General features: G+C 52.2%; 4 protein-coding genes across 8 annotated transcripts in view; 2 read left to right on the top strand and 2 right to left on the bottom strand.

The window, feature by feature from the left end:
- Positions 1-49: 49 nt before the first annotated feature.
- On the top strand, positions 50-2,974 carry MRTO4 (MRT4 homolog, ribosome maturation factor). The gene is made up of 8 exons (XM_057408114.1): positions 50-127; positions 893-951; positions 1,027-1,130; positions 1,225-1,306; positions 1,478-1,545; positions 1,734-1,885; positions 2,286-2,362; positions 2,658-2,974. Exons 1-8 carry the CDS (start codon positions 100-102, stop codon positions 2,805-2,807), a joined length of 720 nt encoding a protein of 239 aa, XP_057264097.1. The 5' UTR covers positions 50-99; the 3' UTR covers positions 2,808-2,974.
- A 779-nt stretch (positions 2,975-3,753) lies between these two features.
- AKR7A2 (aldo-keto reductase family 7 member A2) lies at positions 3,754-7,365 on the bottom strand. Its single transcript, XM_057408111.1, has 7 exons — positions 7,141-7,365; positions 6,523-6,710; positions 5,905-6,009; positions 5,359-5,455; positions 5,158-5,257; positions 4,701-4,830; positions 3,754-4,199 (listed from the first exon to the last, which is right to left on the bottom strand). The coding sequence occupies exons 1-7, from the start codon at positions 7,337-7,339 to the stop codon at positions 4,038-4,040; spliced, it is 981 nt and encodes a 326-aa protein (XP_057264094.1). The 5' UTR covers positions 7,340-7,365; the 3' UTR covers positions 3,754-4,037.
- A 76-nt stretch (positions 7,366-7,441) lies between these two features.
- On the top strand, positions 7,442-12,546 carry SLC66A1 (solute carrier family 66 member 1). Of its 3 annotated transcripts, XM_057408110.1 has the most exons (8): positions 7,442-7,486; positions 8,075-8,282; positions 8,936-9,065; positions 9,289-9,376; positions 10,782-10,936; positions 11,151-11,243; positions 11,597-11,782; positions 12,065-12,546. In XM_057408110.1, the coding sequence occupies exons 2-8, from the start codon at positions 8,113-8,115 to the stop codon at positions 12,161-12,163; spliced, it is 921 nt and encodes a 306-aa protein (XP_057264093.1). In that variant the 5' UTR covers positions 7,442-7,486; positions 8,075-8,112; the 3' UTR covers positions 12,164-12,546. The 3 variants fall into 3 exon arrangements, 2 of the variants coding, with proteins under 2 accessions (XP_057264093.1, XP_057264092.1); XM_057408109.1 differs by lacking the exon at positions 7,442-7,486 and having other exon boundaries at positions 7,793-8,282; XR_008972034.1 differs by lacking the exons at positions 7,442-7,486; positions 10,782-10,936 and having other exon boundaries at positions 7,789-8,282; positions 12,065-12,190.
- Positions 12,547-16,115: 3,569 nt separating this feature from the next.
- The window catches only part of CAPZB (capping actin protein of muscle Z-line subunit beta), a 72,223-nt gene continuing 62,056 nt past the window's right edge, over positions 16,116-26,282 (bottom strand). For 2 of the 3 annotated variants that reach the window (XM_057408096.1, XM_057408097.1), the window contains exons 8-11: positions 21,265-21,330; positions 19,456-19,532; positions 18,183-18,295; positions 16,116-16,367 (exon numbers count right to left, since the gene is read on the bottom strand). In XM_057408096.1, coding sequence (XP_057264079.1) covers positions 18,193-18,295; positions 19,456-19,532; positions 21,265-21,330 — 246 coding nt within the window. In that variant the 3' untranslated portion in view covers positions 16,116-16,367; positions 18,183-18,192. The remainder of the gene's footprint in view (positions 16,368-18,182; positions 18,296-19,455; positions 19,533-21,264; positions 21,331-26,282) is intronic. The other variant, XM_057408098.1, reaches the window with a different exon arrangement.

Raw genomic sequence — 26,282 nt, 5'->3', positions numbered from 1 at the left:
AGGCGGACACACAGGCACCGCGGGAGGCAGCCCGCCGGCGCTCCCGGCAGCCCGCACAGCGCCGCCTCGGGGGCCTCGGAGCACGACGGCCGCGGAGCCATGCCGAAATCCAAGCGGGACCGCAAGGGTGAGTGCGCCGGGGCCCGGCACCGCTTCTACCGCACTAACGCGTTCCCCGCTCCCCTTCCACACTAACGCGTCCCCTTCTCCGCTCCCGCACTAACGCGTTCCCTTCTCCCCTCCCGCACTAACGCGTTCCCCGCTCCGCTCCCGCACTAACGCGTTCCCCGCTCCGCTCCCGCACTAACGCGTTCCCTTCTCCCCTCCCGCACTAACGCGTCCCCTTCTCCCCTCCCGCACTAACGCGTTCCCCGCTCCGCTCCCGCACTAACGCGTTCCCCGCTCCCCTCCCGCACTAACGCGTTCCCCGCTCCGCTCCCGCACTAACGCGTTCCCTTCTCCGCTCCCGCACTAACGCGTTCCCCGCTCCGCTCCCGCACTAACGCGTTCCCTTATCCCCTCCCGCACTAACGCGTTCCCTTCTCCGCTCCCGCACTAACGCGTTCCCTTCTCCGCTCCCGCACTAACGCGTTCCCTTATCCCCTCCCGCACTAACGCGTTCCCCGCTCCGCTCCCGCACTAACGCGTTCCCTTATCCCCTCCCGCACTAACGCGTTCCCTTCTCCGCTCCCGCACTAACGCGTTCCCCGCTCCGCTCCCGCACTAACGCGTTCCCCGCTCCGCTCCCGCACTAACGCGTTCCCTTCTCCCCTCCCGCACTAACGCGTTCCCTTCTCCCCTCCCGCACTAACGCGTTCCCTTCTCCCCTCCCGCACTAACGCGGTCCCTTCTCCCCTCCCGCACTAACGCGTTCCCCGCTCCGCTCCCGCAGTCTCCCTGACGCGGACGCCCAGGAAGGGGTTGGAAGCCAAGCAGGCGCTCATCGCCGAGGTGAGTGCGGCGCGGCCTGGCCTGGCCCCGCGTGGTGCCGCGGTACCCCGGCCCCCGCTAACGGCTGCCTTGCAGCTGCGGAGATGCGTGGACACCTACAAGTACATCTTCGTCTTCTCCGTTGCCAACATGAGGAACAACAAGCTGAAGGACGTGCGTAACGCTTGGAAGCACAGCAGGTGGGGCAGGGGGCAGCGGTGGGCAGAGGGTGCTGCTGCGGGGGGAGCGCGGACCGGGAGCTGATGGCTCCTTCTCCTCCTCCCGCCGGTCCAGGATCTTCTTTGGGAAGAACAAAGTGATGATGGTGGCGCTGGGACGCGAGCCGAGCAGTGAGTACAAGGAGAACCTGCACAAGGTAGGGGTTGTGTCCTGAAAGCTTTGCCCCCAGAAAGCTGGGCTCCCTCGGGTGCTGTAACAGAAACCACCGGTGTTGTGGCACCCATCCCTGTTGTTGGCAGAGCTTGGCTCCGGTGCAGGATTGATCCCTGGACACTGCTCAAGTCCCGTGATGGCTTCTGTCTTTCAGGTCAGCAAACACCTGCGGGGAGAAGTCGGTCTGCTCTTCACCAACCGCACCAAAGAAGAGGTGGACGAGTGAGTACACGTCAGTGCAGTGAGGGTGTGAAACAGAGCAGCTGCTTGGTTTCCTTCCCCTTGTCTACATCACTCACTGACGTTTCTCTTCAAGCAGTCAGGATCTTGTGAGGCTTTTCCACTCATCTTCCCAACAGCAGGGAAGAAGTCACTGCAGCTAAAGCTCTTGTGACCAATCCCTGTCCCAGGTGGTTCTCCAAGTTCAAAGAGGTTGACTTTGCCCGCGCGGGGAACAAGGCGACGTACACGGTGAGCCTGGACACGGGACCCTTGGAGCAGTTTCCTCACTCTATGGAGCCACAGCTACGGCAGCTGGGGCTGCCAACGGCACTGAAGAAAGGTATGTGATGGGGCTGAGGGGAGCTCAGCTTTCACCTGCACAGGTAATGTCTTTGAAAGAGAATGTTAAATAAGAGTTTAGGAGAAAATGCCATGGGCAGCTTTATTCTTCTTTGGCTGGTGCTAGAAGTCATTGTATTCTTGTGCTGCTCTTCCCAAACCGTTGTCAGAGGATGAGCAAGCAACCAGCTCTCTATCAGGTATTGCCTTCCTTCAGTGGTGACCACCAGCATATCTGTATCCTGTTCAGAAACTAGACTTGGGGGTTTTAGAGCTTATCTCACCCAGCTTCCTGGAGAGCTCCAATACGTGCATGGAATGGTGGTGTTTGTGAGAGCCCCGCTTTTCCCTGGGCTCCTCCAGGATTTCTGAGCCTATTTCAAGAGCTTCTGGTCCCGCAGGAGTGGTGACGCTGCTTTCAGATTATGAAGTCTGCAAAGAAGGGGATGTTCTCACCCCTGAGCAAGCCCGAGTCCTGGTGAGTAACGCTGTAACATGGCATCTCTGTGAGCCCCCAGTTAATTTCTCAGCTTAATTGTGGTGTAGGGTGTGAGTTCTGGGGTGAAGGTGAGCAGCACTGCTGGGTATTGGTCAGTGGGGTGTGCAAGCTTCCTTACCCCTTCCTAACACGAGTGCTAAAACTCTGCAGCAGTTATTTTGGCTCCTGCTTTGCCGCAGTTCCCAGCTGGAAGTGGTACTTATTTCCTTGACATAGTTTTGCTAAGCAGGCTATGGACGTAAGGCAGCAATGACAACTTTGTGTCCTTTCCTAGAAACTCTTTGGCTATGAGATGGCAGAGTTTAAAGTCACCATTAAATTTCTGTGGAATTCGGAGACTGGAGACTTCCAGAAGCTTGTGGGAGATGCAGCGGAGGAGGAGGATGAAGAAGAGGGGGAGGATGATGACAGCAATGAGGACTAGCAGCAGTCCTTGTGCTTGGACACCAGACAGCTCTATTAGAAACAGAGGAGGATGTTTCCCTTCCCTGTTTGCACCTGGAGGACAAGGACAATCTGCTCGAATACACTCTTCATAGAAATGACCTAATTATGCTTTTTTATATATATAAATGTACATATAACACCTCAGATGGTTGTTGCTACTGCCTGTTACTGTTGGAGTACCCTGGGATGTGAGGAAATGCTCCCTCCAAACATGAAAACACATAAATGTAACAGCTTAGATACAGTGTGCCTGCTACTGGGGAAGATCACAGAGTCACAGAATGGTTTGGGTTGAAGGGACCTTCAAAGCTCATCCAGTCCAAACCCCTGCAGTGAGCACGGATGTATTCATCAAGGTGAGGTTGCTCAGAACCACATCCAGCCTGGCCTGGAATGTCTCCAGGGATGGGGTATCCAGCACCTCTCTGGGCAACCTGTGCCAGTGTTTCACCACCCTCAGTGTAAAGGATTTCTTCCTCACATCCAGCCTGAATCTCCCTCTTTCAGTTTATATCCATCACACCTCGTCCTGTCACAACAGGCCCTGCTAGAAAGTCTCTCCCCATCTTTCTTAATGGGCCCCTTTTAGGAACTGAAAGGCCACAGTAAGGCCACCTGGAGTCTTCTCCAGGCTGAACAACCCCAGATCTCTCAGCTGTTCCTCACAGGAGAGGTGCTCTGTCCCCCATTGTTTTTGTGGGTCTTCTCTGGACCCCCTCCAACATGTTGCAGAGGGTTTGCTCCCATCTTCTGACCCAGAGGAGCTGTTAAGCTCGAGGTTGCAGAGCATGGATAAGGAGAAGCCAGCCAGGCTGTGGGTTAAGAGATAGACTGCAGTTAGATGGGGGCAGTGTGAGAAAAAGGTTTTATTATACATAATTATTTAAAATCTCATATTAAGGGTGAACTGGGGTTATGTGTTCATTTTCCCCTGTCCATCCAGTTACGTGTTCATTTTCCCCTGATTAAGTACACGTGTACATCACAGTGTGCTGCACAGAGCTGAAAGTCAGGAGGGCAGGAGGATGAAGGCACAGCCACCACACCAAGTGCTGACAATTGGAGTGGATCCTGCAAAGCTTCATTCATATTAGTACAGGAAAAAAACCACTTGCACATTGATCAAAGCAGCAGGGTTGGCAAGTACCTCTCCAGTGCTCAATCATCCACCCCCATGGCACCCACTTTCTTGTCCCTATCCTGGTCTCTAGCGGAAGTAGTTGGGGCAGTCGGAGGCAGCCAGGCTCCAGGCCTTGTCAAACGCCTCCACCACGGCCGGGAGCAGGGGCCCCTCTTCACTGTAGTTGAGGTTCTGCTCAAGCTGCTCCAAGTTGGACATCCCAACGATCACCGCGTCTCCAAGAGAACCCTGAGAAGTGATAGGAGGTGTTGATCCCAAAAGAAACCTGGTTCACCTCTCAAGCCACAGCTGAAACCCTTCCAGTAAAAAAGGAGGCAGTGGCTCCTTGGTGTTTACACAACTGACACCATGAAGTTCTGTTCATAGGGCAAGAACATCTCCATGTTGTGGCAATGCCTCAAAAGCTGCCAAATCCTACTTTACAAGGAGCTACAGGAACATTCTGGGGAGATGGGGAATATAACCATTAATTCCCTAGTTTGATGAAAACTCATCTCCTTGCTGTCTGGGTGGGAAGCCAATACCCCAGTAACTGCCCCTTACCATCTTCCACTTCTCCCACTCCCACAAACACAGGATATCACGAGGAAATAGAGAGCCAGCTTGCTCCTGCTGCATGGCAGGCAGTCATGTAGCAATATTCCCTTGGGAACATCAGAAGCCCACAGGATAAGCAGATTAAAAAAACCTTGCCCTGGCTGTGAGCCACAACAGCTGCCTGGTGCTCACCTGCAGTTTAGAGTGATGGTACAACCAGCGCAGAGCTGCGGAGGTCAGGCTTGGTGCATCAGAGCCATAAGCATCTTTCAGAACTCTTTCTACTATTTCAATGCCTTCAAAATGGTGCTTTTTCCAATATCTGCAAGAAAAAAAACAACAAAATCACTCTTACTGCCCTCAGGATCTAAAGTGACTGGTACATCTATATTCCCATCTAGTACAAGAGGCTTTCAGGAAGCCTCATGCAACTCTTTGTAGCCTCCAAGGACTTCCACAATCCCCCACTCTAAGCCTGGAGGAAGCTGAACCTAAAAACACTCTGTGAAGCTGTCACAAGCTACAGCCCCAACCACATGCACAGACACAAGTTTTGGTCAATTCTGCTTCCTCTTACCTGATTACTACTGCATTTCTATGCAATCATTCCTGCCCCATCTCCCTGCTCATCTATCAGCTCAAAACATACCTGTCCCTGTAAGCTTGAGCCCAGTCATTCCCAAAAAATCTTCCCGTGGGCTGACGTGTGTCTTTGTCCTCATACTTGTATTTGCCAGTCAACAGCCCTCCTGCAAAGGGTCAGCAGCACGTTTGGGGTTGAGCTGGCTCCTCTACAGCCCCCATTTTGCATAGGTTTGGTTTCCAAGTCTCACCCTTTTCCTCCCCCTACCTGCAAGTGGGTTGTAGGCATAGAACCGCAGCCCGTAGTGTCTCAGGCAAGGGAAGAGCTCAGCTTCCACCTGGCGAGTGGTCGCATTGTACATGCCCTGCACGAGGATGAGGGAGACAAAGAACTGCAAACACCAGCTCAGGGCAGTGGGCACCTGAACAGCCTTTTCCCCACCCTTCCTTGACAGCACTCTTACAGCTCCAGGTCACACAAGGTTATCCTCTGCTTAGGAACAGACTTCCTAAAGTCATTGATTTCTAAGTTCCACATGAAGGGGGTCACTGACTCGGGGAACAAACGCAGACTCAGCTTTCTAATCACATGTGTCCTGACAGGACCTCCCAGGCTGACTGCCACAGCTTCCTCTGCTGTTACCTGGGAGCTGGTCCAAGATCTGGGAGCCCCAGACACTTCCCCACAGTAGCTGTAAGGGCACTGAGAACCATTTCTATGCCGCTCTGAGCTGAACCTTTGTATTCCTCTGGTTGGATTCATCTCAGACTCCACAAAAGATGTGCCAGGCCATGGCCAGCCCCCACCCCTCACCTGGTACACAGTTGGCATCACCCAGTTGTTGTATTTGCAGATGGTGCAGATTTCTGCTACCTCCCATGCTGCATAGTTGGATAGACCAAGTTCCTTAAACTTCCCCTGCAGAGAAATAAAAGGCATATTCAGGTCCTGGTTTTAGAAGTGCATTTGTACCCAGGCAGTGCAAGGTAACAGTGAAATGAGCAGGCACCAAATTTTAGCCCAGAGTTCCCTGGTCATCCGTGTTCGCCTTTGCTATGAATTATAAGACCCAACAGAAATATTTCCTTTTCATTCTGAACTCACACCTTCTAATTTAAATGCCACCACTGGACTAATGCCATTCAGAAATTCTTCTTTCAGCCATTACCAGCACTAATCTTAACCTAGTCAGTTAACACTGAAAGCAAAGTCCAGATAGTCTCATGCTTCCAAGAGCTCTTGGGCACAAAGTACACCACGTGAGCACGCAATGCAGAGTTAGTCAGGGCTTTGCCCTGGCCATTCTGTGTCCCCTCCTCGTGTTGTGCAAACCCAGCGCTGAAAAAGTGCACAACAAGCAGCCCGGGTTTATAAAAGGTTAAGAGAGGGAGGGAACCAAGAGACAGCCCAGGCTTGCTCTTCCCACTTTACCTCTTTGTGCAGCTCATTGCAGGCACGCAGCGTCTCCTCCACCGGGGTCCCGTGGTCAGGGGCATGGAGGTAGAAGAGCTCCACACTCGTCCTCTTCAGCCTCTCCAGGGACGTGTTCAGCTGTGACCGCACGCTCTCGGGCTTCAGCGTCTTCCCATCCCAGGGGTTGGCCTTGGTGGCGACTTGCACTGGCAGAGAGGAAGGCGGAATGAGCAGGGATGGCTCCAGCATCAGCAAAGGGATAAGGGGCACAACGCAAGCGCTGCTTGGGGTGTTTCAGGGGAGGCGCCTCTCCTCAGGAACCACATCAGCCGCTCGGGGGTAGGGTGGGGGGGTCTCTTCTCCTCAGGGACTGCAGGGCTGCCCTAAATGCCCTTCCCAAGGCACAGAGGGCAGGGGAGTCCCTTCCTTTCCTTCAGGGATGGCATCAGGGAATAGGTCCAGGGGAAGTCCCTTCTCCTCGGGAATGGTGCCAGCCCGGCGGAGGAGACCCTTATCCTCATGCAACAGGTCCAGGAGTACTCCCTTCCCCTCAGGCCCGGTGCCAGCCTGTCACGGAAGCCCCCTCTCCTCAGCGCCCGCCTCCTCCAGCCCCACTAAACCCACCCGCGGCCGTACCGGGCTCGGTGCCTGCAGCCAGCAGCGCGCCCAGGATCTTCTCCGACTCTCCCCCCGCGTACATGTACGCGGTGTCGAGCAGGCGGTGCCCGCGGCGCAGGAAGGCGCGGAGCAGCGCGGCGCTGGCCTCCGGCCCTGCCCGCCGCCCCATCTCCATGGCGCCCAGCACCACAGCGGGCCGCGCTCCCCCTGCCGCCATCGCTGCCGGAGCCACCGCGCATGCGCGGGGAGGGCGAGAGGCGCGCCCAACCCAGCCCAGCCCGCCGGCACATGCGCGGTGCTGAGGGGAGCGCTCAAACCCCGGCCGGGTTTGGGGCGAAAACCACCGGTTTCCGGCAAAATTAGGGTTGTGGGATAGCAGCGGCTTGCTGGGGAAGCGGAGGGAGTGGGAGGGCACCAGCAGGTTCTGATAAAAGTGGTGGGTTTGTAAAAAGTTACCTCACAAAGCAGCTGGCAGCGAAGCAAAGCGGGCTCCTGAGCGCGGCTGAGGGACCGGCGGGTGTGGAGGGAGCTTGCGGGAGGCGGAACAGCAAAACACGGGTTTCTGAGGAGAACTAAAGGCGGTTCCCAAAGGGCCGCCGTGGAGCGAGGTAAGGCCCTGTCCTGCAGCGAGCAGCGCTTTGGGGCTCAGTCCTGGCGGGTGGCGGCATTCCCGGCCGGTCATCCCACTGCATCCAAATGAAGGCCAGTAAAGGAGAGGGGTGAATCCCTGTTCCATAGAGGCTCAGTTCTTTGAGGACAAATCCTGCTGGGTGGTGGCATTAATCGCTGGCTATCCCACTGTATCCAAAGTTAAAGCCAATAATGAGGTTTTTGCGAGGCTTTTGGAGGAGCTCCAAGCCTCTTCCTAATACAGCTCTATTTTCCCCCGGCGTTATTAACTTTTCCCTATGTTTTTCCCATGTTTTTCTCACGTTCCCATGTTTTCCCCCAGCGTTATCCCACCTGACCAACACCCGAGCACCGGCGGCCATGGATCCGCAGCACTGGAGGCGTCTTGAGCTCGGGAACCTTTCCGACTGTCCCAATGGCTCCCGCTGGGTGATGGATGTGTTCAATGAGTGTGCCCAGGACGGCCGGGACATCGCCAGTGTCGTCCTGGGGCTGGTTTCCATCTTCTGCTTTGCAGCTGCCTCCTTCCCGTAAGCATCCCTCCCAGACCCCTTCCCATGGGATAACGCTCCTCTCCTCAATCCAGCTTCACCCTTGAGCTCCCTGAGTTATTAACTCTCCCCAGCAAAGACAATCAGGGCTTGGAAAACCGGGGTTTAAGGGGTGCAGAGGGAGCCGGCAGCGCAGCCCTGAAGCCTTGTTTGTTGTTGTATTGCTAATACCGAGCTTGGCAGCTGTTATTATCCACGTAAGCCAACTGCAATGCAGTCCTTGCAGGTCATGCGTGTGGATGAAGTGTTTCTAGGGGCCCTGGGCTTCTTGGAAGTGCTGGGACAGCTGCGGCAGGGGGGACGTGGTGGGTCTTGGTGTATCATCAGGTTATTTCATCACCAGAGAGGCACTTTCTGCAACTGGTGCTTCTCCTCGCTGCTTTCTACCCCTGCATGAGGGACGGATCACAAGGGCTTGAGCCCAGTGTATTGATGCCAGTGGGTCACAGGACTTCTCAAAGGGGTTGGCTTGCAGATGGATTGCCTTAGGTACAAGAAATCTCTGCTTCCCGCCTCCTGGTGCCAAGTGCTTTGCAATTGCAAAATGATCCAGGTGGGAGCAACAGGGAATCCTGGGGATGATTCCCAGGTAGCGCTGAGCCATACAGGGGTTATGGGTTGTGTCTCTGCAGGCAGTTTTACCAAGCCTGCAAAACGGGCATCATGGACCGGGCTCTCTCCATATATTTCCTGCTGGGATGGCTGGGCGGAGACCTCCTAAACCTCATCGGTTCCTTTCTGGCTCATCAGTTACCCCTGCAGGTACCAGCTGAATTGCTGGGGTTGGGTTGGCTCTCAGGCACCCTGAACTGCAGGGAGGAGGGATGGGTGCTGCTTAATCCAACACCAGAGACCCAAACAGCCCCAGGATGCTCCCTGTCCTTCTCCTGGGGATACTTCCTTCTCCTCCTGGGATGCTGCCTCATCTTGGCCATTACCTGGAAGCCTTTCTGCAGGTAGAACCAACCCATCCTTCTCCCCATAGGTTTACACAGCTATTTACTATGTGCTCGCAGACCTGGTGATGTTGGCTCTCTACTGCTACTACAAAGTGAAGAACCGGGGTGGAGGATGTGAGTTGGGGTTACGAGGGTGGTGGGGCTGCCTTTTGGGCTGGCTTGTGCCTTGGCTGTGGATCCAGGAGGGGGAGGAAGCCCTGAGGAGATGTACTGGGGCAGAGGTGCTTTGCAGATGCACTGATATTGCTTACTGCTTACTAGTCTTTTCAAACCCCAACATAAACCTCTTTGTAGGGGTTGTTGTTGCCTCTTCTTGAAATTTCATCATTATATTCTACCTGGGATGAATCAAGAGTAGTCAGGATGGAAAAATGGGATAATAACCAGGGATCACCGAGAGAGGAAATGGTATTGCTGTTCCCGAAACCCAGCATTTCCCCCTGCTGATCCTATGCCTGCTTCTGTCTTCTGCAGTGCAGAACATGCAAATCTAAACATGTGAGCACAGCATCTTGGAAGCCTCTGCACATGTTTTCCCTTCCTACAGTAATTCTTAAAGCAATTTTGCCTTAGTAGCCGTAACAGGCTCTTCAGGGTCATGGCACCAAGCCCATCAGGGTTCAAGGAGCATGTGGACGATGCTCTTGGTCATATGGCTTGGTTTTAGGTAGTTCTGCCAGGAGCAGGGAGCTGGATTCAATGATTCTTGGGGTCCCTTCCAGCTTGAGAGATTCTATGCTAACCTGAGCACCTATGAGAGCCAAAGTCTGCAAATAGCTACCAGCCACGCCTGGGGCTTCTGCAAACAGCCGTGCACAGTATCTGGGTGGAAAATAACCCCCCTGGGACTTGCATTAAGTACAGAAAGAAATTCGGAGGTCAGTGCACCTCTTACAATTAGTGGCAGCCTTGATGTGATGGAGAAGTTCCTCCCTGTTCAAATGGAGTAAAAAGGGAACCTGGACTGTTCTTGCAAGGCTTGAACAGCAAGGGAAAACCCACTTTTTAGCATTGCAGCTATCTCTGACTACAACAGGCATCCCTGGGACCCTGATAAATAGTTAACTTACTAAAGCCATTGACTTACTAAGCCAGCTGGTATTTGGCTCATCAGCTGTCTCGCTTTGTTAATACTGGAGAGCTTCTTGACAGAATACAACCCAAGTCTTGATGTTGAGGTTCTGGCTGGCAGGGATTTGAACATGTGCTGTGGTGAGTTAAGCCTGTGAAAAGCTTCTAGATGGAGGAGATGGTTTTTGAAGAGCCCTAAGCACAAAGAAGCTCAAGTGCTCTCGGCCTGCTGAGATAGGAGTAGTTTCCGACCTGATAACTTGCCAATTGCCTGTATTGCTGTGAGATAAAGTGCCCACAGCAGCTATTGGCGCTGGCTGTGCCACCGCAGAGATAAGAGAGCTTGAAGGGCTCTCAGAGGGAGCCCTGGCACCCACCACGGCTGCTGAGCTGCACTGGGGCCTGGGAGAGGAGCTCTCCTAACCAGCCTCTGCTTGATCCCCTGCAGTCACTGGCCATATCAACGCAGCCTTCCTCTTCCTTTCCCTGGGGACACTGTCTACTGTCTCCTTCCTGGGCAGAGGTGCTGCCGTGGCACAGGACCCAGTGGTGTTCAAAGGAAGGTCCCTGCTCTCCACTCATGTGGGTGAGCTGGTGCCAGAGGTGAGCCGAGTCCTAAAGCTGGGTGATGGGGGGGGGAGGAGAAGATAAAGCTCTGGTGGGGTGGGCACATCCTGCTGGATCAATGCATCCTGCTTGGTGCGGAGATCAAGGGCAGGGGTTTGGCCATGCTATGGCCTGGCACAGAGCTGTGGTGAGGGTGATGAGCGCATCTCTGAGAACATGGGGCTGCTCAATGCCCCCCTTTGCCTTGCAGCCTTTCACCAGGAGCGAGATCATTGGCTTCACAATTGGCTCTGTCTCCTCTGTGCTGTACCTGTGCTCCCGAGTCCCCCAGATCTACACGAATGTAAGTGGTAGGACAGGTCCTGGGGTCCTGAGGTGTCAGATGGAAATGGTGGTGGGATCATCTTTCTCCTCGTTGCTCAGAGGTCCTATCTCTGATCACCTCATAAGAGACTATTTTTCTGTATTTCTGCTCCAAAACATGATTAATTGTTCTCCCTTCCCTTTAACAGTATTTTTAGGGTGGTGCTCTCACTTTGTCTTAATTTATAAGCAAAGGGGGGAACTAAAAGGCTCTTGGCATTGAGTCACCACCTTTTTTCTTCTTTTTTTGGGGGGGGAGAGTGATTAATACTGCTTCCTAGTGAGATTTCAGAGCTGCACCCAAGCTCCTCTCTCTGGCCTCTTTTCTTCCAGTACAAGAGGAAGTCCACCATCGGGATCTCCTACTCCCTCTTTGCCCTGGTGATGCTCGGGAACTCGCTCTACGGCCTCAGTGTCCTCCTGAAGAACCCTGAGCCAGGGCAAAGTGAAGGGGACTACGTCCTGCACCACCTCCCCTGGCTGGTGGGCAGCCTGGGTGTCCTTTCCCTGGACGTGGTTGTATCCTTTCCCTGGCCAATGTTTCCCTCCTGGATCCAGTCCCACCTTGGGGCAGTCAGGGCTAGGCAGCAGTGGGTGGGACTGGTGCTCATCAGTGATTGCTGTGAGCTGTGCCAGTGAGTAATTCATGGTGTTGCAACAGCTGAATGCTTCAGGCCCTTGTGTGCACTAAGCTCATCCTGTGTCCATCTCCTGGCACCAACAGCCTTTTTCCAGGTGGTGAGACCCAATGCATCCATAGACCCGCCCTTGCTTGTGGGAAGAGTCTTAACTTCTTCTCAGATCTCCTTCCAGTTCCTTGCTTATCGGGGAGGAAAACCTGGCACCCATGAAGAGAGGGGTGCTCTTCTCGGCGAGCAGGGGGACAGCCTGGAGAGCTGACAGAGGGACCTACCCTGGAGGGAGAAGAGGAGGATGCAGACACAAAAGCTGACCCCAACGCTGGGCAAACCAGCTCCTCCACCCTGGCAGCTCTTGGGAGAAGAGGACTTGAGCCAGGGGGTGACGTGCTGCTAAAGCCCAGCTGGGTGGCAGAGGGTACTGCTGAGGGACCTTGTGCCTCTTTGATACCAATGATGCTATTGGGATAAACAGAGAATAACTTAAGTACCTCAGAAGGTTGCTCTTCGTAGCTCTTACAGCTGAGCCCAGTCACTTCTCTTTATCTGCTGCCTCTGGGGTGATCTGGAGCTTTCTCAGTGCTGTCAAACATGAGAAGAGCTTGAGGGGCTGTGGGGAGAGGATGGAGATGTGCGACCCACCATAACCATTTACCTCTGTGGGCCTTGTGTCTCCACTGCCTCTTTCTAGAAGATACCTCAGTGACTGGGCCCAGTTCAGAAGGAGGGAGGGAAGGAGCAGCGTAACCAAAGTGTTTCACTCCACACAAACCTGTTTGAATTAGCACGGCTCATGTCTATAAACCAAGTCCTTGCCCATGTGCCTCCTTAGGTTTTATTTGCCCGTTCCTCTGGCAGCTCCTGCCCCTTTCTCGCTGTGTCTCATAATCCCCATTACTGACTTCTCGTTTGAATTGTGTGGGTTTCTTGGGGAAGTTGTTCCATTGCTCTCTGGGAGCTGCGGAGGCGGTCGCCCAGGCTGCTGCTGCTGCCTCCCCTTGCTCTGCTGTTTGGTTCCTACTCTCTTGTTGATGGATTTATCATGCTCCCAGGGCCCTGCACACCACACAGTGGCTTGTTGACCACAGAAGGAAGCAGCACCTTGGGAAAAGTGGCCTCTGCACGTGCTGAGCTCCTTCTGCTGGGGAGGAGCAGCTCCATGTCACAGGGCAAGAAAGAGGAGAATCGACTAATACTTGTGGGCCCTTCAAGGAAAACTAACACGGCTTGTCTTTTTACAAGGGCCTGCAGGGACAGGCCAAGGGGAATGGCTTGAACCTGCCTGAGGGGAGACTGAGCTGAGCTCTTAGGCAGAAGCTCTTCCCTGTGAGGGTGCTGAGGCGCTGGCACAGGGTGCCCAGAGAAGCTGTGGCTGCCCCATCCCTGGCAGTGCTCAAGGCCAGGTTGGACACAGGGGCTTGGAGCAAGCTGCTCTAGTGGAAGGGGTCCCTGCCCGTGGCAGGGGTTGGAGCTGGATGGGCTTTAAGGTCCCTTCCAACCCAAACCAGGCTGGGATCTTATTAACTTGTCCTTCTAAAACCAAGAATTCTCCCTCCCTGCAGTCACCATTAACTCTAATTTCACTCCCTTTTTCTCCACTTCCCCACTACCCAGCACTTCCCTGTCCCCGGTCAGCTTTAGCTGCCTCATCATCCACTTACAGTGCCAGTCCCGTGACACTTGTCCTTCCCGAGGAAGTAGCTTCCTCCTTGCTTCACCCTCGCACGGAGGCAGCAGAGCCACAGCTCTGAGCCTGCACAGCACAGCTTAGATCAAATGTGGGATGGGAGTCCCAGTGCCCATCAAAGTGCACCAGCAGGTTAATTCAGACACTCCTGTGCCCATCTCTGGAGCTGCCAATGTGGTTTTGGAAAGAAAAGGTATTTTTCAGCCTCTCTGAGCCCCTTGAACAAAGTGGGTGGGTTTTTCACAGCATTAATCCATGATTCTCCCCTCCAGGCTCGCTGGAGCTGCTCCGCTCTTCCCCAGCTCTGAGCCAGCAAGATTTCCTTTGCTGTCCTTCCCTAGGAACTGCAGCAGAACAGCCTGCATCCAGCCCTAACACAAACCAGGAGCAGACTCCAAGCAAGGTAGAGAGGACAGCTTATTAGACCTCAATTCCTGGTCATTACAAAGACCCTGGGGCTTGCCTCTATCCAAGGAGGGGTTTTAGCCTCAGCTCTGGAATGCTGGGGAGGGTCTGGCTAAAACAAAGAGCCACATTTCTGCCACTCACAATACTGAGTAACTGCCCTGCTTCACCGAGGCTTTTCTTAGTGCTGGACAAGGATGTTCTAACATAAGAGGTAAATATACACATATATATATATTTTTATGTATGTATGTGTATGTATATATATATACAAACCCCCCAGTTTGTTCCCAGAGGTGCATCCAAAGCACAGGTTAAGGACAAAGCTGATTTCCTGTTTCTTTCCCTCAGGCTGGGGAGCATGGCACGAGGTAGGTGGCTGCTGCTGCACGGGGCAGGGGAGTTAATGCCCCAGCAGCCATCGAGGTAGTGGTGAGTGGAAACTGGTGTCACAAGGAGCCTCTGGCTGAGGTTCCCCTCCCTCTGAGGCTGTAACAGCCCGGTCCTGCACAGAGCTGGGACCTGCAGGTTCTGCACAGGGAAGCTTAGACAAGAGGAGGCACAAACCATCAGTGGCTTTGAGAAGAGAAAGGAACAATGCCCCAAGGCTGGACAGGGCTTGGAGCAACCTGACCTGTGTGAGCTGTGCTGCAGAGCAGAGGCCCCTCAGTGAACACTCCATAACCCCCTGCAGAGGTGTGGATGTGAAAGGGGTCGCACTGGAAAAGCAACATTAGAGCACATTAATCAATAGTAGTGCCAGGTCTCACTTTGCACAGGTTCACCCAGAGGCAAACTCCACTGTTCCACATGCAGGAAGAGCCCCACAGGTATTTGCTGCCTTGGGTTCACCAGGTTCAGTTGTGACCACAGCAGATGGGAGCCAGGCAGGGTCCCACCACGTGCTTATGGAGGGGGAAGTCTACACGAGGCTCACAACTGACAGGGACCCAACCTGAGGAGCTTCTGGGCAAGCATCAGTGGCTGGAAGCCCCCACCTCAAGCTGCCAAGTGAACTGGAATGCTCTGGCACATGGGTTCCCCCCCCAGCCATTTAGAACAGACCCAGCAACGCTGGACTAATCCTTCCCTAAATCCATCTGTCCCATGTTTGCTGGATGCTGGAAGTGCCAATCCCAGCCACGGGATTCTGACATCCCAGTGCCAGCATCCTGGAAGGGCATCAGGCTGGTGAGTGATGCAGCTACACCTATGGGGAGCAGGACATTCCACCCTCATTAAACCAGTTTCAGCTCATCTGGAGATGAGAAGAAAGGGGAAAAAAGCCACTTTCCCACTTTCCATGGCCAGATAAAGAGAGGCTGATGGATTACTGAATTTTGCCATCGTTTTCAAGTCCCATCCACCTACCTCAGCCCCAATGATGGCCTCAGGCACTGCAGAAGAGCGTTGCCAGCGCAACCCCCAAGTTACCCTGTAAGGAAGGGAAGAGAAATAAGAAGGACACCAGTGGCACACACACTGCTTCCTGGGAGGTTTTTTTATTGTCATTTTAGTCTTTTTTTCTCTTTTTTTTTCTGGTTTTTCTATGGAGGCTCAATCTCAGATGTGGATTCGATTTAAGCTTTACAAAAAAAAATAAAACCAAACCCCAAATCAAACCAAAAAGAAACCCCTTTTTTTTTTGCATTCCATAAAAATTGACAGAAAAGCGCCTCGGAACCAGGCTCTGGAAGAGCAGAGCTCTCAGCAGGTCTCCTCATCAACATCTCCTTGCAACGGGTTTACTCAGTACAGTACAACCCCGAGAACACCCTCTCTCCCCTCCCTCCCTCCCTCCCGGCAGCCATCCCCTGTGCCCAGCCCCAGACATACGTGGAATAGATTTATTAGTCTTTTTTTTTCCTTTTTTTCCAGTTCTTCTTTCACACACCACAGTATTTAATAAATTCTTGTTTTACATTTTGTACACCAATGTAACAAAAGGCAGGAGGAAGGGGAGGAGAAGACAAACAATGATCCGTGGTTATGCATATAGATGGGGAGGAGGGGGGGAAGGTGGAAGAGGAGAAAGGGAGGAAAAAAAATACATGGACTTCTACAGACATAGCCTAAGGTCTCAAGAGTAAAACGTGGTGCAAAGTAGGCCTCAGAGACTGAAAAAGTTTGTACAGCTTTATTCATGGGGAGGAGATGGCGTTGCATGGGTAGTACTGAATGCAAATCGTGACGTGACAGAACAGAAAAGGGCAAAGGGGGGGGATGAGTTCTCTAAGAAAGGAATCTAACGAGTGCATGGCATGTCTTGTTAGCATGGAGAGGACTTTAACTTTGCTGCTTTCTCTTCAAAGCCTCCACCAGGTCGTTTTTAAGAGCTTCTTGTTTTGATTTGTCTGCAAAAGTCTGCACAGACCTGCAGGGAAGAAGGAGACGCGAGTCAGAGGCCAGAGGAGGTGGCTCCAGGTTCTCCTGGCACGTGGGGCAGGAGGAAGGAGAAGCACCTCAACCCGGCTCAGCGGACACCGACCTCAGCGCACCTGGTTTACCAAGGGAAGCAGAAGGCAAAGTGAACACTCCAGTGAGAATATCAAAGCAAACGTCACTCCAGCAAGAATGGCACCAAGAGACACGCGCTGCCCCAGCGGTTCCGCTCAGCCTCCAGCTGCTGGAGGGAGATTCCCAGGCCTGGGTTGTGTTAGAGCTTGGAAAAGCCCCAGTGTCCCACCAGCGAAGGGTGTTAGCGCTCCTGCTCGCCAAAGGACCACGATGGGAAGGCAGAGAAAACCCAGCCTCACCCCAGGAAGGGGAGAAGGCTCAGGGCAGCTCCTGAGCCCTTTGCAGACTGTTCACCCAGGGTCCGGCAGCCGCAGCAAAACCTCCCTCCCGTGGCTTCACCAGGGGGAGTTCCTGTTCCCAAATTGGCTTTTCCAGTTTGTACCTTGCCTACAGGCACTGGGGAATCAAAGCAAGCTGAAGAACAGAGATTCTGTCAGCAAGGCTATGGCAGGGGTTCCCTGTTGCTCTGGGTTTGGTTGTGGAAGAAAAACGACATCCTTTAGGAGTCATCTTGGCTCACTGCCCTGGAAGAGCTGTGCAGGAACCTCTGTTTTCAATGGGACAGGAGGAAATGCCCACTTTTCAAAGCCCTTTTCAATATGCTCATCGATAGACTAACACTACTGGACCTTTCAGGAGCTGCTCCCACAGAAGTGGTCAGGATTTGGTAGGATTTCTCCCCACACAGACCCTATCTCACCCCCCTTCCAGGACTCAAAGCTACCTTATTTCCCTGGATGCTGCTCCTGTAAACACGGCTGCTCTTTGTGGCAGTTGTTTTCCTAACAGTTTTGTAACACTATTTCCATTCTCTTGTCTCTGGAGACTTCCACTGCTTTAATAAGAATATATACATTTGCTATTTGCATTTGTCACAGGCTGAAGAAGTGGTTCTTGGCCATTATCAACAAATAAGAGCATTTTTCCCTTCGTCAGCTCAACGTGTTTAAGACAACATCTGCAACTCATTATGGAGTGGAAGGTGAAAGTGGCTCAGGGTTAGTCACTGCTGGACATTGAGAGCTCCGGAGCAAATGTGAGCACAGGAACAAAGCCCTTCAGAGCACGAAGCAGAGACTCAAAATGTTTCATAGAGCTTGACCAGGATGGGATTTCCAAGCTCCAAGGGATTCAAGATGCACCAGGCAAACAGGGATGTGCATGTGGCGTGAGCTCACGTTTACTCAGGAGTCATGGAGGGGGGTAACACTAGTTTTTTTGGGTCCCCCCCCCAAAACTGTGAGAGTTCCAGGATTTCACTCCTTCCTGCAGGGAGGATGCTCAGATTACCAGGAGTTTCTTCACTGAAGTGGTGTAACAAGGGACAGAGTCCCAGGGATCCTGGATCGAATCACTCCAAGCTAACGCCACTTCGGGGATGTGACCACATGCTCCTTCCTTGCTCCCAAGCTAAGAGTGCCAAGTGCTAAATCCTGCCACATCCCAGAGCATGACATTCCAGATGTTACTCAAGCGGAGCAACATCTCCAACATCCAAAATCACAGCGTTTAGTTGGCTGTATTAGGAAACAACCCTTGGGTGAAGCACGGCTCGGACGTCGTTGCTCAGTCTGCGGGAGTTAGGGGTTAGTTCTGGTCTGGGTTATCATGCAGAGGTCTTGGCTGGTGAGTCCTGGTTTAGTGCTGGTTGTCACCGCACAGGCAGGGGTACCTGGAGTGCTTTAGTTATCAGGCTGGATGTAGATCTGGCGCTGGGTCAACACTTGAGAAAGCTCCCTCTGCAACTGCTTATACTTTTGGTTGTCGGGGATAGCATCGACAGATCTACAGAGAGCAGTTCAGAAACGAGGGAGGTAAACAGGGAGAAGAACAGTCAGAAGAACTCAGTACCAGAGCTGCTATTCTGGAAACCAAAGAGCACACTCGGGAGGAATGAGTGGAAATACAAAGGTTAGAAGGAACAGGGAAAAGGCAAGAGAAAGAGGTGGATGCTCTGTGCATTACCAGCGCTGAGCTGATCACCCCACCGCTGCACAGAGTGCCACGACTCAAACTGAGCCATGGGGAGACACAGGAAACAGATTCAATTCCAAAAGCTTCTGGCAACATTCACAAGGAAAAGGACTCTGGTACACATTTAATGTTCATAAATGCCTCCTGGCGAACCCCCTGCACACCACAAATGAAAAGAGAGGCCTGTCCTGAAAGCTGGGCTTGGAGGAAAACCCCAGCCTAGCTGCTCTCTCAGACACCCTCATCTCCCCTGCCCATGCTGCTGCAAAGGCAGCACAATATTTAATCAGCACCATTATTCCATCTTCTTCCACATTTCAGGATGTGAGAGCGGGGCAGCACACGGAGGTGTGAACTCTACATCACCACACTGTGCTTGGAGGTGTGGCTGCAGTCTGAAAGCAAATCATTTGGCATCACAACTACCAGCTTGGGATTTCCTGACCAGAAGTGAGCAGGGGTTGACAAGCAGAGCACAGGTTCCTTACAGAAAGGCCATGGGGATTTATTTGCTTCATCTGGACACTGTCTTTTGACCAGTGGTTTTGAGAGAGGCACAGTGCTTAAAACAAAGTCTAAATACCACAAACCATTAACGTTACAGCCCTGGGACCAACCTGGCTGCTTCTGAGAAGAGTAGAAAGAGAAGTGAGAAGTTAAGCACAGCTTTCAACTGTGAAAAGTAAAACTCCTCATTAAAAGTAATCCTGAAATACAAGTGTGGCCAAGTGGGCTGCTTCCTTCCTGCTGAGGGAACAAAGGATTAAAACATCACTTCAGATCTATAGCTACAAGGTAGAGGTGTTCCATAAACCACACAAGAAATCATGCTTCCAAAGCACAGGGAGGTGGACAATGAGGGACATGACAAAGCTGTGTAGGAGAGCAAAAGCAGATCTGTGCTTGGCAGGGGTGGTGCCATGGGCCCTGTGGGAAGCAGAGTGTTCAATGGGCAGCTGGAAGCCCCTTACCTCAGCCCATTCACGATGTCCTTTGTTTTTCCAAAATAAATCTCATTCAGTGTACTTCTGATTTTGTTTTCCATGTCCTAGAAAGGAAAAGGAAGAAACCAAACGTTCAGTGAGGTCCTTTGTTCTCAGGACCAGGGCCCCCACACTCTTCTGTGCATCGCATGCATTCGTCTTGAGGTACCACACTTCATCTTGGAATCCCAGACTGGTTTGGGTTGAAGGGACCTTAAAGCTCCTCCAGCTCCAGCCCCTGCCACGGGCAGGGACCCCTTCCACTAGAGCAGCTTGCTCCAAGCCCCTGTGTCCAGCCTGGCCTTGAACACTGCCAGGGATGGGGCAGCCACAGCTTCTCTGGGCACCCTGTGCCAGCGCCTCAGCACCCTCACAGGGAAGAGCTTCTGCCTAAGAGCTCATCTCAGTCTCCCCTCTGGCAGGTTAAAGCCATTCCCCTTGGCCTGTCCCTACATCCCTTGTCCCAAGCCCCTCTCCAGGTTTCCTGGAGCCCCTTTAGGCACTGGAGCTGCTCTATACACTTGACTTCAGCCCAGTGTATTCCTACTATCTAAATTCTCACAAGCCTCTCTCTCTGCTCTTACCAAAGGAATGAAAGCTCAGCTCTGTTTCTGCCTTCTCCTCCCAGCCATTACTCCAGACTACAGCACATCCTTGTGCACCACGAGAGGGCAGCTGCTCTCCAGGTATCACTTATGTGCACTGAGCTGCAGAAAAGGGGAATGGATTTCATCCCCACCTTGCTCTGTAATTTCCTGGCACTGAACAGCCTGGAAGTGGCCAGTCCCAGTCAGCCATTCAGCACAGCCACCAGGTCAGCTGTTGTGTGCCATGGCAAACAGTTTTGGGAAAGATCCTGCAAATAAGGAGCAGTTTTTCATTGAGTCACTTTCCTTCAAGCCAAAAACTTGGGACTGACAAAGAAATTCCTGCCCCCTTTCACTTCCCAGTTCCTTCTGGAAATCCAGCACCACCACACAGGACAGTGCAATGAGACAGCAAAACAGTGTTGCAGCAAAGCCCTTCTGGGTAGGTGACACCTTCAGTCATCATCTGAACATCCACAGCTGACAGCAGCCATAAAATCAAGTGCTAAACCCGCTCCAATGGATTTAATGAGCACTTGATACACTCTGAACCGTCAGGGAAAGGGGTGGGCCTGTGCAACAAAGCTTGACTTAAATAATGCCACCCAAAAGTGACTGTAGAAGCAAACAGGGGGGTTGGAAACTGTTAACTACTTCTACTCCACATACAGGAGACAAAGTGCTGAGCAGTGGGTTTGTATCTACAAATGCAAATGCCTGGAAGCCCTGATAGGAGAAATACTGATCCCTCACACACTGAGCAGCATGCAAACCATCAGACTTGATACAACAGAAATAACTTGTTTGTAAAGACAAAGGCAACAAAATTCTAAGGCACAGGACCTGGAGAGGGGCTTTGGACAAGGGATGTAGGGACAGGCCAAGGGGAATGGCTTTAACCTGCCAGAGGGGTGACTGAGATGAGCTCTTAGGCAGAAGCTCTTCCCTGTGAGGGTGCTGAGGCGCTGGCACAGGGTGCCCAGAGAAGCTGTGGCTGCCCCATCCCTGGCAGTGTTCAAGGCCAGGTTGGACACAGGGGCTTGGAGCAAGCTGCTCTAGTGGAAGGGGTCCCTGCCCGTGGCAGGGGTTGGAGCTGGATGAGCTTTAAGGTCCCTTCCAACCCAAACCATTCCATGGTTCTATGACAGGACCAAATACAGGCAAGAGAACCTGCAGCAGGCTGAAGCTGAAGTGGTTTCACAGCACTCACCTCTACCAAGCGTCCGATATTGGCTATGTGTGGGGAGGAGTCACTCACAGTCTCATCTTTCTCCATCTAGAAAGGAAGGACACAGATCCATTGAGAACACGGAAATGTGGCAGTGGCTGCACACCAGCTTCCCTTAGCAAGGGAAGGGATGGAACAAGTGGGTCTCAAATCCTGGAGTAACTTCTTTATGCACAAACAGATGCGAAACCTACTGAGAGTTTCCCAGCATTCAACAGTCTCACATGTTGATAACAGAAACGTAGTGCAATAAACCCCAGGAACCAAAGTGATCCCTGCTGCAGATCCCTGGTGCAGACAGGCCCTACAACACTGTCAGCCCCTACCTACACGAAGGGGCTGCAGGAAATCTGTGATAGTGAACACGGAACACGCAGCAGCACAGCATGGGGATATGAAAACAAGGTTGTTGGTGACGAGACACACACGAGGATGGGGCAGGCAGTGTAACAGATGTGAACTACCCCTACAAAACCAGCTGCATCTCTTCATCGTTGCCTCAAATGCTACTTCCCACCACACGCTGGGGACATTCTCCATTCTCAGCATCTCCTGGCAAAACACTCCTCCTTAGACATTACTTACCTGCCAGTGGAGAAGGAAGGTGCAGACAATACAAACCCCACAACTCCCTGCCACACTGGTGAGGATTTCAACTGCTGCAGCGTTACGGAAAGAGAAACGTGATGCTTTGCAGGTTCTTTTCAGACCAAAAAGCTGAACCAACATTTAGCTCTGAGGGGGAAGGAGGCACAAAGCAGCGAGTGGGGGGAAAGCAGCGGACTTGCCTTTTGCAGTAGAAGTTCAGAGGGGGATCAATGTAAGTGTATAACGACACCGTGCTGTGGCTGAACAAAGGCAGGGAGCTGAACTGGGTGACCCCTAAGATCACAACCTGGGAGCTGGTTCTGCAGAATGCAGCGGTTGCTTTATTTCTATCCTACTTTGCCCCATAACACATCCCTCGTGGCCTTGGCTGACCGTCCACGACACTGCTAAGGAAAAGACTCTCTTCCCCAGTTCATTCTGGCTGGACATGGACAAGCTGCTGACCAATGAACACCAGTCCCAGGAACCTCGACTGATCCAAACTGTGCTGAGGTGGCACAAAAACAAAACCAGGAGAAAAATGTAGTGGGAAGAACAGGCTTCAAAGGGTTTTACTAATCCCACTGGATTCCTGTATCCATCTGTTCACATCCTTCCCTCAGGGTAGAGCTGAAAAATCTGGGCCAGCTACAGGTTTCTTCTCATAAGCCAAGTCTCTAACAGGCTTGGGGAAGCATGTAATTTAGTTGGAACCCTCAAGGCAAAAGATAGCCTAGAAGAGGGGGGGGGTGAAGAGAACAAGGACGTTTCATTTCTCCTTTAGATTGCAGTCAGCTTGTTTACACGGCATGGACACATCCTGCCTGGAGAGCAACCTCTGAGCTACACACACACACATGAACGTGCTGTGGTGAGGACAGAGCTACCAGCAAACGGCCCAGAGCTGGGGCAGGGGCCCATTTACTTCCACAGGCTCCCTACTGAGTGTCCTCCACACCTGGGCAGGCCGAGCTCAATGGTGAGAAGCAGAATCTGAAATTAGAATGATTTGATCTTCTTGCAAAACATCTATTATTACATCTCCATAAAAACTGCTGCCAGAAGGAAAACATTTTCATGTGCTGTGGGAGCCCAGATGTTCCAAGAGGCTGTTTTCATGGAGTCTGGAGTCAGTAAGCAGTCATCTTATCCAAACAGCAGTTGTTGGGGGCTTTAAAGGCTCCTTCCGCACCCAGACCTAGAGCAGAAAGCCTATAGCTGCTTCAATAAAGGGGTTAATTTGCTTTAGGGGGAAATTCCACTCTGGAAGTTGATGTTAACAAGCAGCCCATCTCCCCACTGTCACTCCCCATCTGCTGTAGAGCTCAGCCAAAACCCTGATGCTAAGGAGCCAAGTCCAATGCGCAGGGCCCAGCCGCTCCTCTCCCGATCGAGATACACTGCTTGGCTTCCTCGCCTCATTTCCCAGCCATCTGCTGCAAGTCTGCCTCAGAGGGAAGCTCGCTCTGCTGGGTGCATTAAGCTCTCGATGGCTGGCTGGTCACTTTGGATGTTTCCTGCATGGAACAGAGCAGCTGTTTGGGCTTTCCGTAGATGTGATTTGGAGGAGGAGTTAGGACGAAGAGAGAAAGTTCCGTTGGAGAAAACGCTTTGGTTCATCATAAAAGCATCTAAAAATACCAGGAAGATAAGAAGGAAACTCATCCACCATTTTGCTGTGAAGCACTGACAACATCCACAGCTGCTCTGGCCACGGAGCAACATGGAATCTCTTTAAGGAAACATAAACAGGGAGTGTGAGCCAAAGGCTCCCAGGCCACAGGCAGTGGGGCAGGCTCCGGTCTCCAGGTGGAAAATATGTGGAATTATTTGGATATCAGCAAGGCAAAATCTGGCCCTGCCTCTCCCACTCTTAGTTCAAACTGTAACAAGATAAATGCAGGTTGTGAGCTATACAGGGCTTGCAGCTTTGTAGAAATCGGCTGAGAACTTACCTCACCCTCTCGTGGGTATTTATTCGGTGTAACCAAAGTTATCCCACATCCTTTACCAAATTGTCCCAGCAAAACCAGGAGGAAATCTGGGAATGCAACATCAGCTTTGGATGCCACTAAGTCCAGAGATGTTCAACTCTTCTACTCTCTCTTTTTCTAAAGCAGTCATTATAGAACTGATTATATGGATGTTCGTGTGAGGCAGAAATAACTCCCTGGACAATTACTGTTCAGTTCATCCCTGCTATCCTGCACCCCAAAACACTGCTCAGTTAGCAGTGAAAGAGACAGTGCTTCCAGGAACCTGGACAACCGATGAAGAGGAGCTTAAGGATTGCAACAGCTACAACTGGAAGATCCCTCTGGTAGGAAAACACTCCCCGACTCAACTCACACTCTCACATCTGGAAGTCGGTGGGACAGACCTAACATGAAAGCTCAACTTGATGAAAATATATGGCTCTCCTAATTGCAGAGCACAAGCCGCAGGGGATTTACCTATTATGATAAATGGCAGAATGTCTCTGCTGGTGTTTTATGGAGCACTAACAGAGCACAGGGCACATCTTCCTGAGCACAGGGAGAGCTCAGGCTGCAACAGAGCAGCCTTCATCCAGCCCTGCAGAATGTTCCACCTTCGCTAGAGAGCATTTCAAGCAGGAAAATCAACACCCATCTGTGCTGGTTTAATGTGACAGCCCAGGCTTCACTCCCCCCTGCTTTATATCCTCCCCTTTCCACACCTCCGGGGGTAAATAAACGATAGGTTTGGAGCCAGCTTCTTCCTCAGCAAACCTGAACTTCCTCACAATGGTCACGGTGCTGAAGGAAACACACACAGGTTCTTTGTGCCCAGCCAGGCCCCCGAAAGGCACCTGCTAAGCCTTGCTTTCAAGGAGGGGGCTGCCGAAATCTGTCCCACAAAGTGCAGTTTTGACTCTTTGCCAGAGAACGGGAATGCTACATCTACTTTGCATGAAAGGAAACCGGATCATCCAGCTGCTCTTACCTTAAAGTGCAGCCTCAAAACCTCCAAACTGAGCCAAAGCAACGCAGAGCCACGGCAAACGACACAAGTGATTCCAATGTACACAGAGAGGACGGGACCATAATGTCTGTCAGGGAGAAACCCATCTGCCAAGCATCTGGCTTCAATCAGGAGCAGGGCAGTTACCTGCAGCCACTGGAGAATGTGCAAGGTAACCGAAAGGCTGCTGCCATTCCTCATTTCCCTTGAGCACTTCTCCCTTTGTGGTAAATAGAAGGGAGCAGGTCCTGTCCTTTCCCTTCAGATACAGAGCACGTCCACCTGGGGCCCCTCATTGAGGCAGACGGTGTGGAACACTTTGCTCCTTCTCTATCCCAATTCCAAAACCATCAGGTAAAGTAAATGAAAGCTACACAAAGATTTACAACTTCCCCAAAGTGGCCAAGTCCTCCACCTGCTGTGGTTCTCCCTCTTTACTTATTCTGGCCACTTACAAACATAAAATGCTTGTACAACTACTTTCCCCCTATAAACAAAGGCAGAGACAACTCCTGTAGTAGCACACGAACCACGGCATGGGATACCCACTGAAAAGTAGTAGTTTGATGAACTGGAAGGGATGTGTCACTTCTCAGTGCCATGAGTAGACAAAGTCTAGGGACATGGCCTCCAAGTAGTATCTACCCAGCACATAACATCACATGGCCACCATCAAGGAGTAAGAACAGATACCTGGTGTCCTGGAGGGAGACAAGAATCACTGTTAGCCACTCGGTGCAGCACTGAGGAATGGCCTCAGTGGAAGCCTCGCAGGAACAAGAGTCTGGGGATATTCAAGAAATGCAAAGCCAAGTTCTTCCAAATAGCCTTGACAAAGGTACCAAACCTCCCTCTGTTTGTGTCTGTGCAGGACAAGGGTACTTCAGTGGTGGGAAACGACAGCAGTCTAGAAATCACTGTTCTCAAACTTGCAGACCCCAGCTGAGCTCTACCACACTGTCCATGCACAGACCTCAGTTACTTGTGCCAGGTGTAATGTGCAGACATCAGGAAGGGCAGTTACGGAGCAAGTGTTTCCACCTGAAGCTGCAAATGCTTCCCACAGCATTTCAGTGTCAGCCATGCCCAGCTCTCCGTGCCTTACAGAGGTGGGGAATCAGGAGGCATTCCAGGAGCTGTTCTCTGCGCCTGCTCCCAGCCATCACTCCAGTCACCACTCAGGAGGTGCCTGATGTGCAGCCACGAGGCAAAACTGATTTCAAAGTAATGGCTCTCAACAGAGTTCCCTTTCAAAGCACTCAAAGGTTCTCTCTGCCACCAGTTTATAAGCCAGGATATTACAACGCTTGTGAACACTTCAAAAGCTTCCACTGAAACACAAGGACATCTGCTATTCACATTGCAGGATCAAAGGTGGGCAAGGAGCTCCAATGCCGAGTTGACCAAAACCATGGACAATTTCCCATGGA

Source organism: Pezoporus wallicus, unplaced genomic scaffold (genome assembly GCF_028554395.1).
Source record: "Pezoporus wallicus isolate ANWC-B61680 ecotype Strahan unplaced genomic scaffold, APGP_CSIRO_Pwel_v1 contig_13381, whole genome shotgun sequence".
NCBI classification, from domain to species: domain Eukaryota; kingdom Metazoa; phylum Chordata; class Aves; order Psittaciformes; family Psittacidae; genus Pezoporus; species Pezoporus wallicus.
The sequence above is the reverse complement of the archived record's forward strand: the minus strand, read 5'-3'. Positions and strand labels throughout refer to the sequence as shown.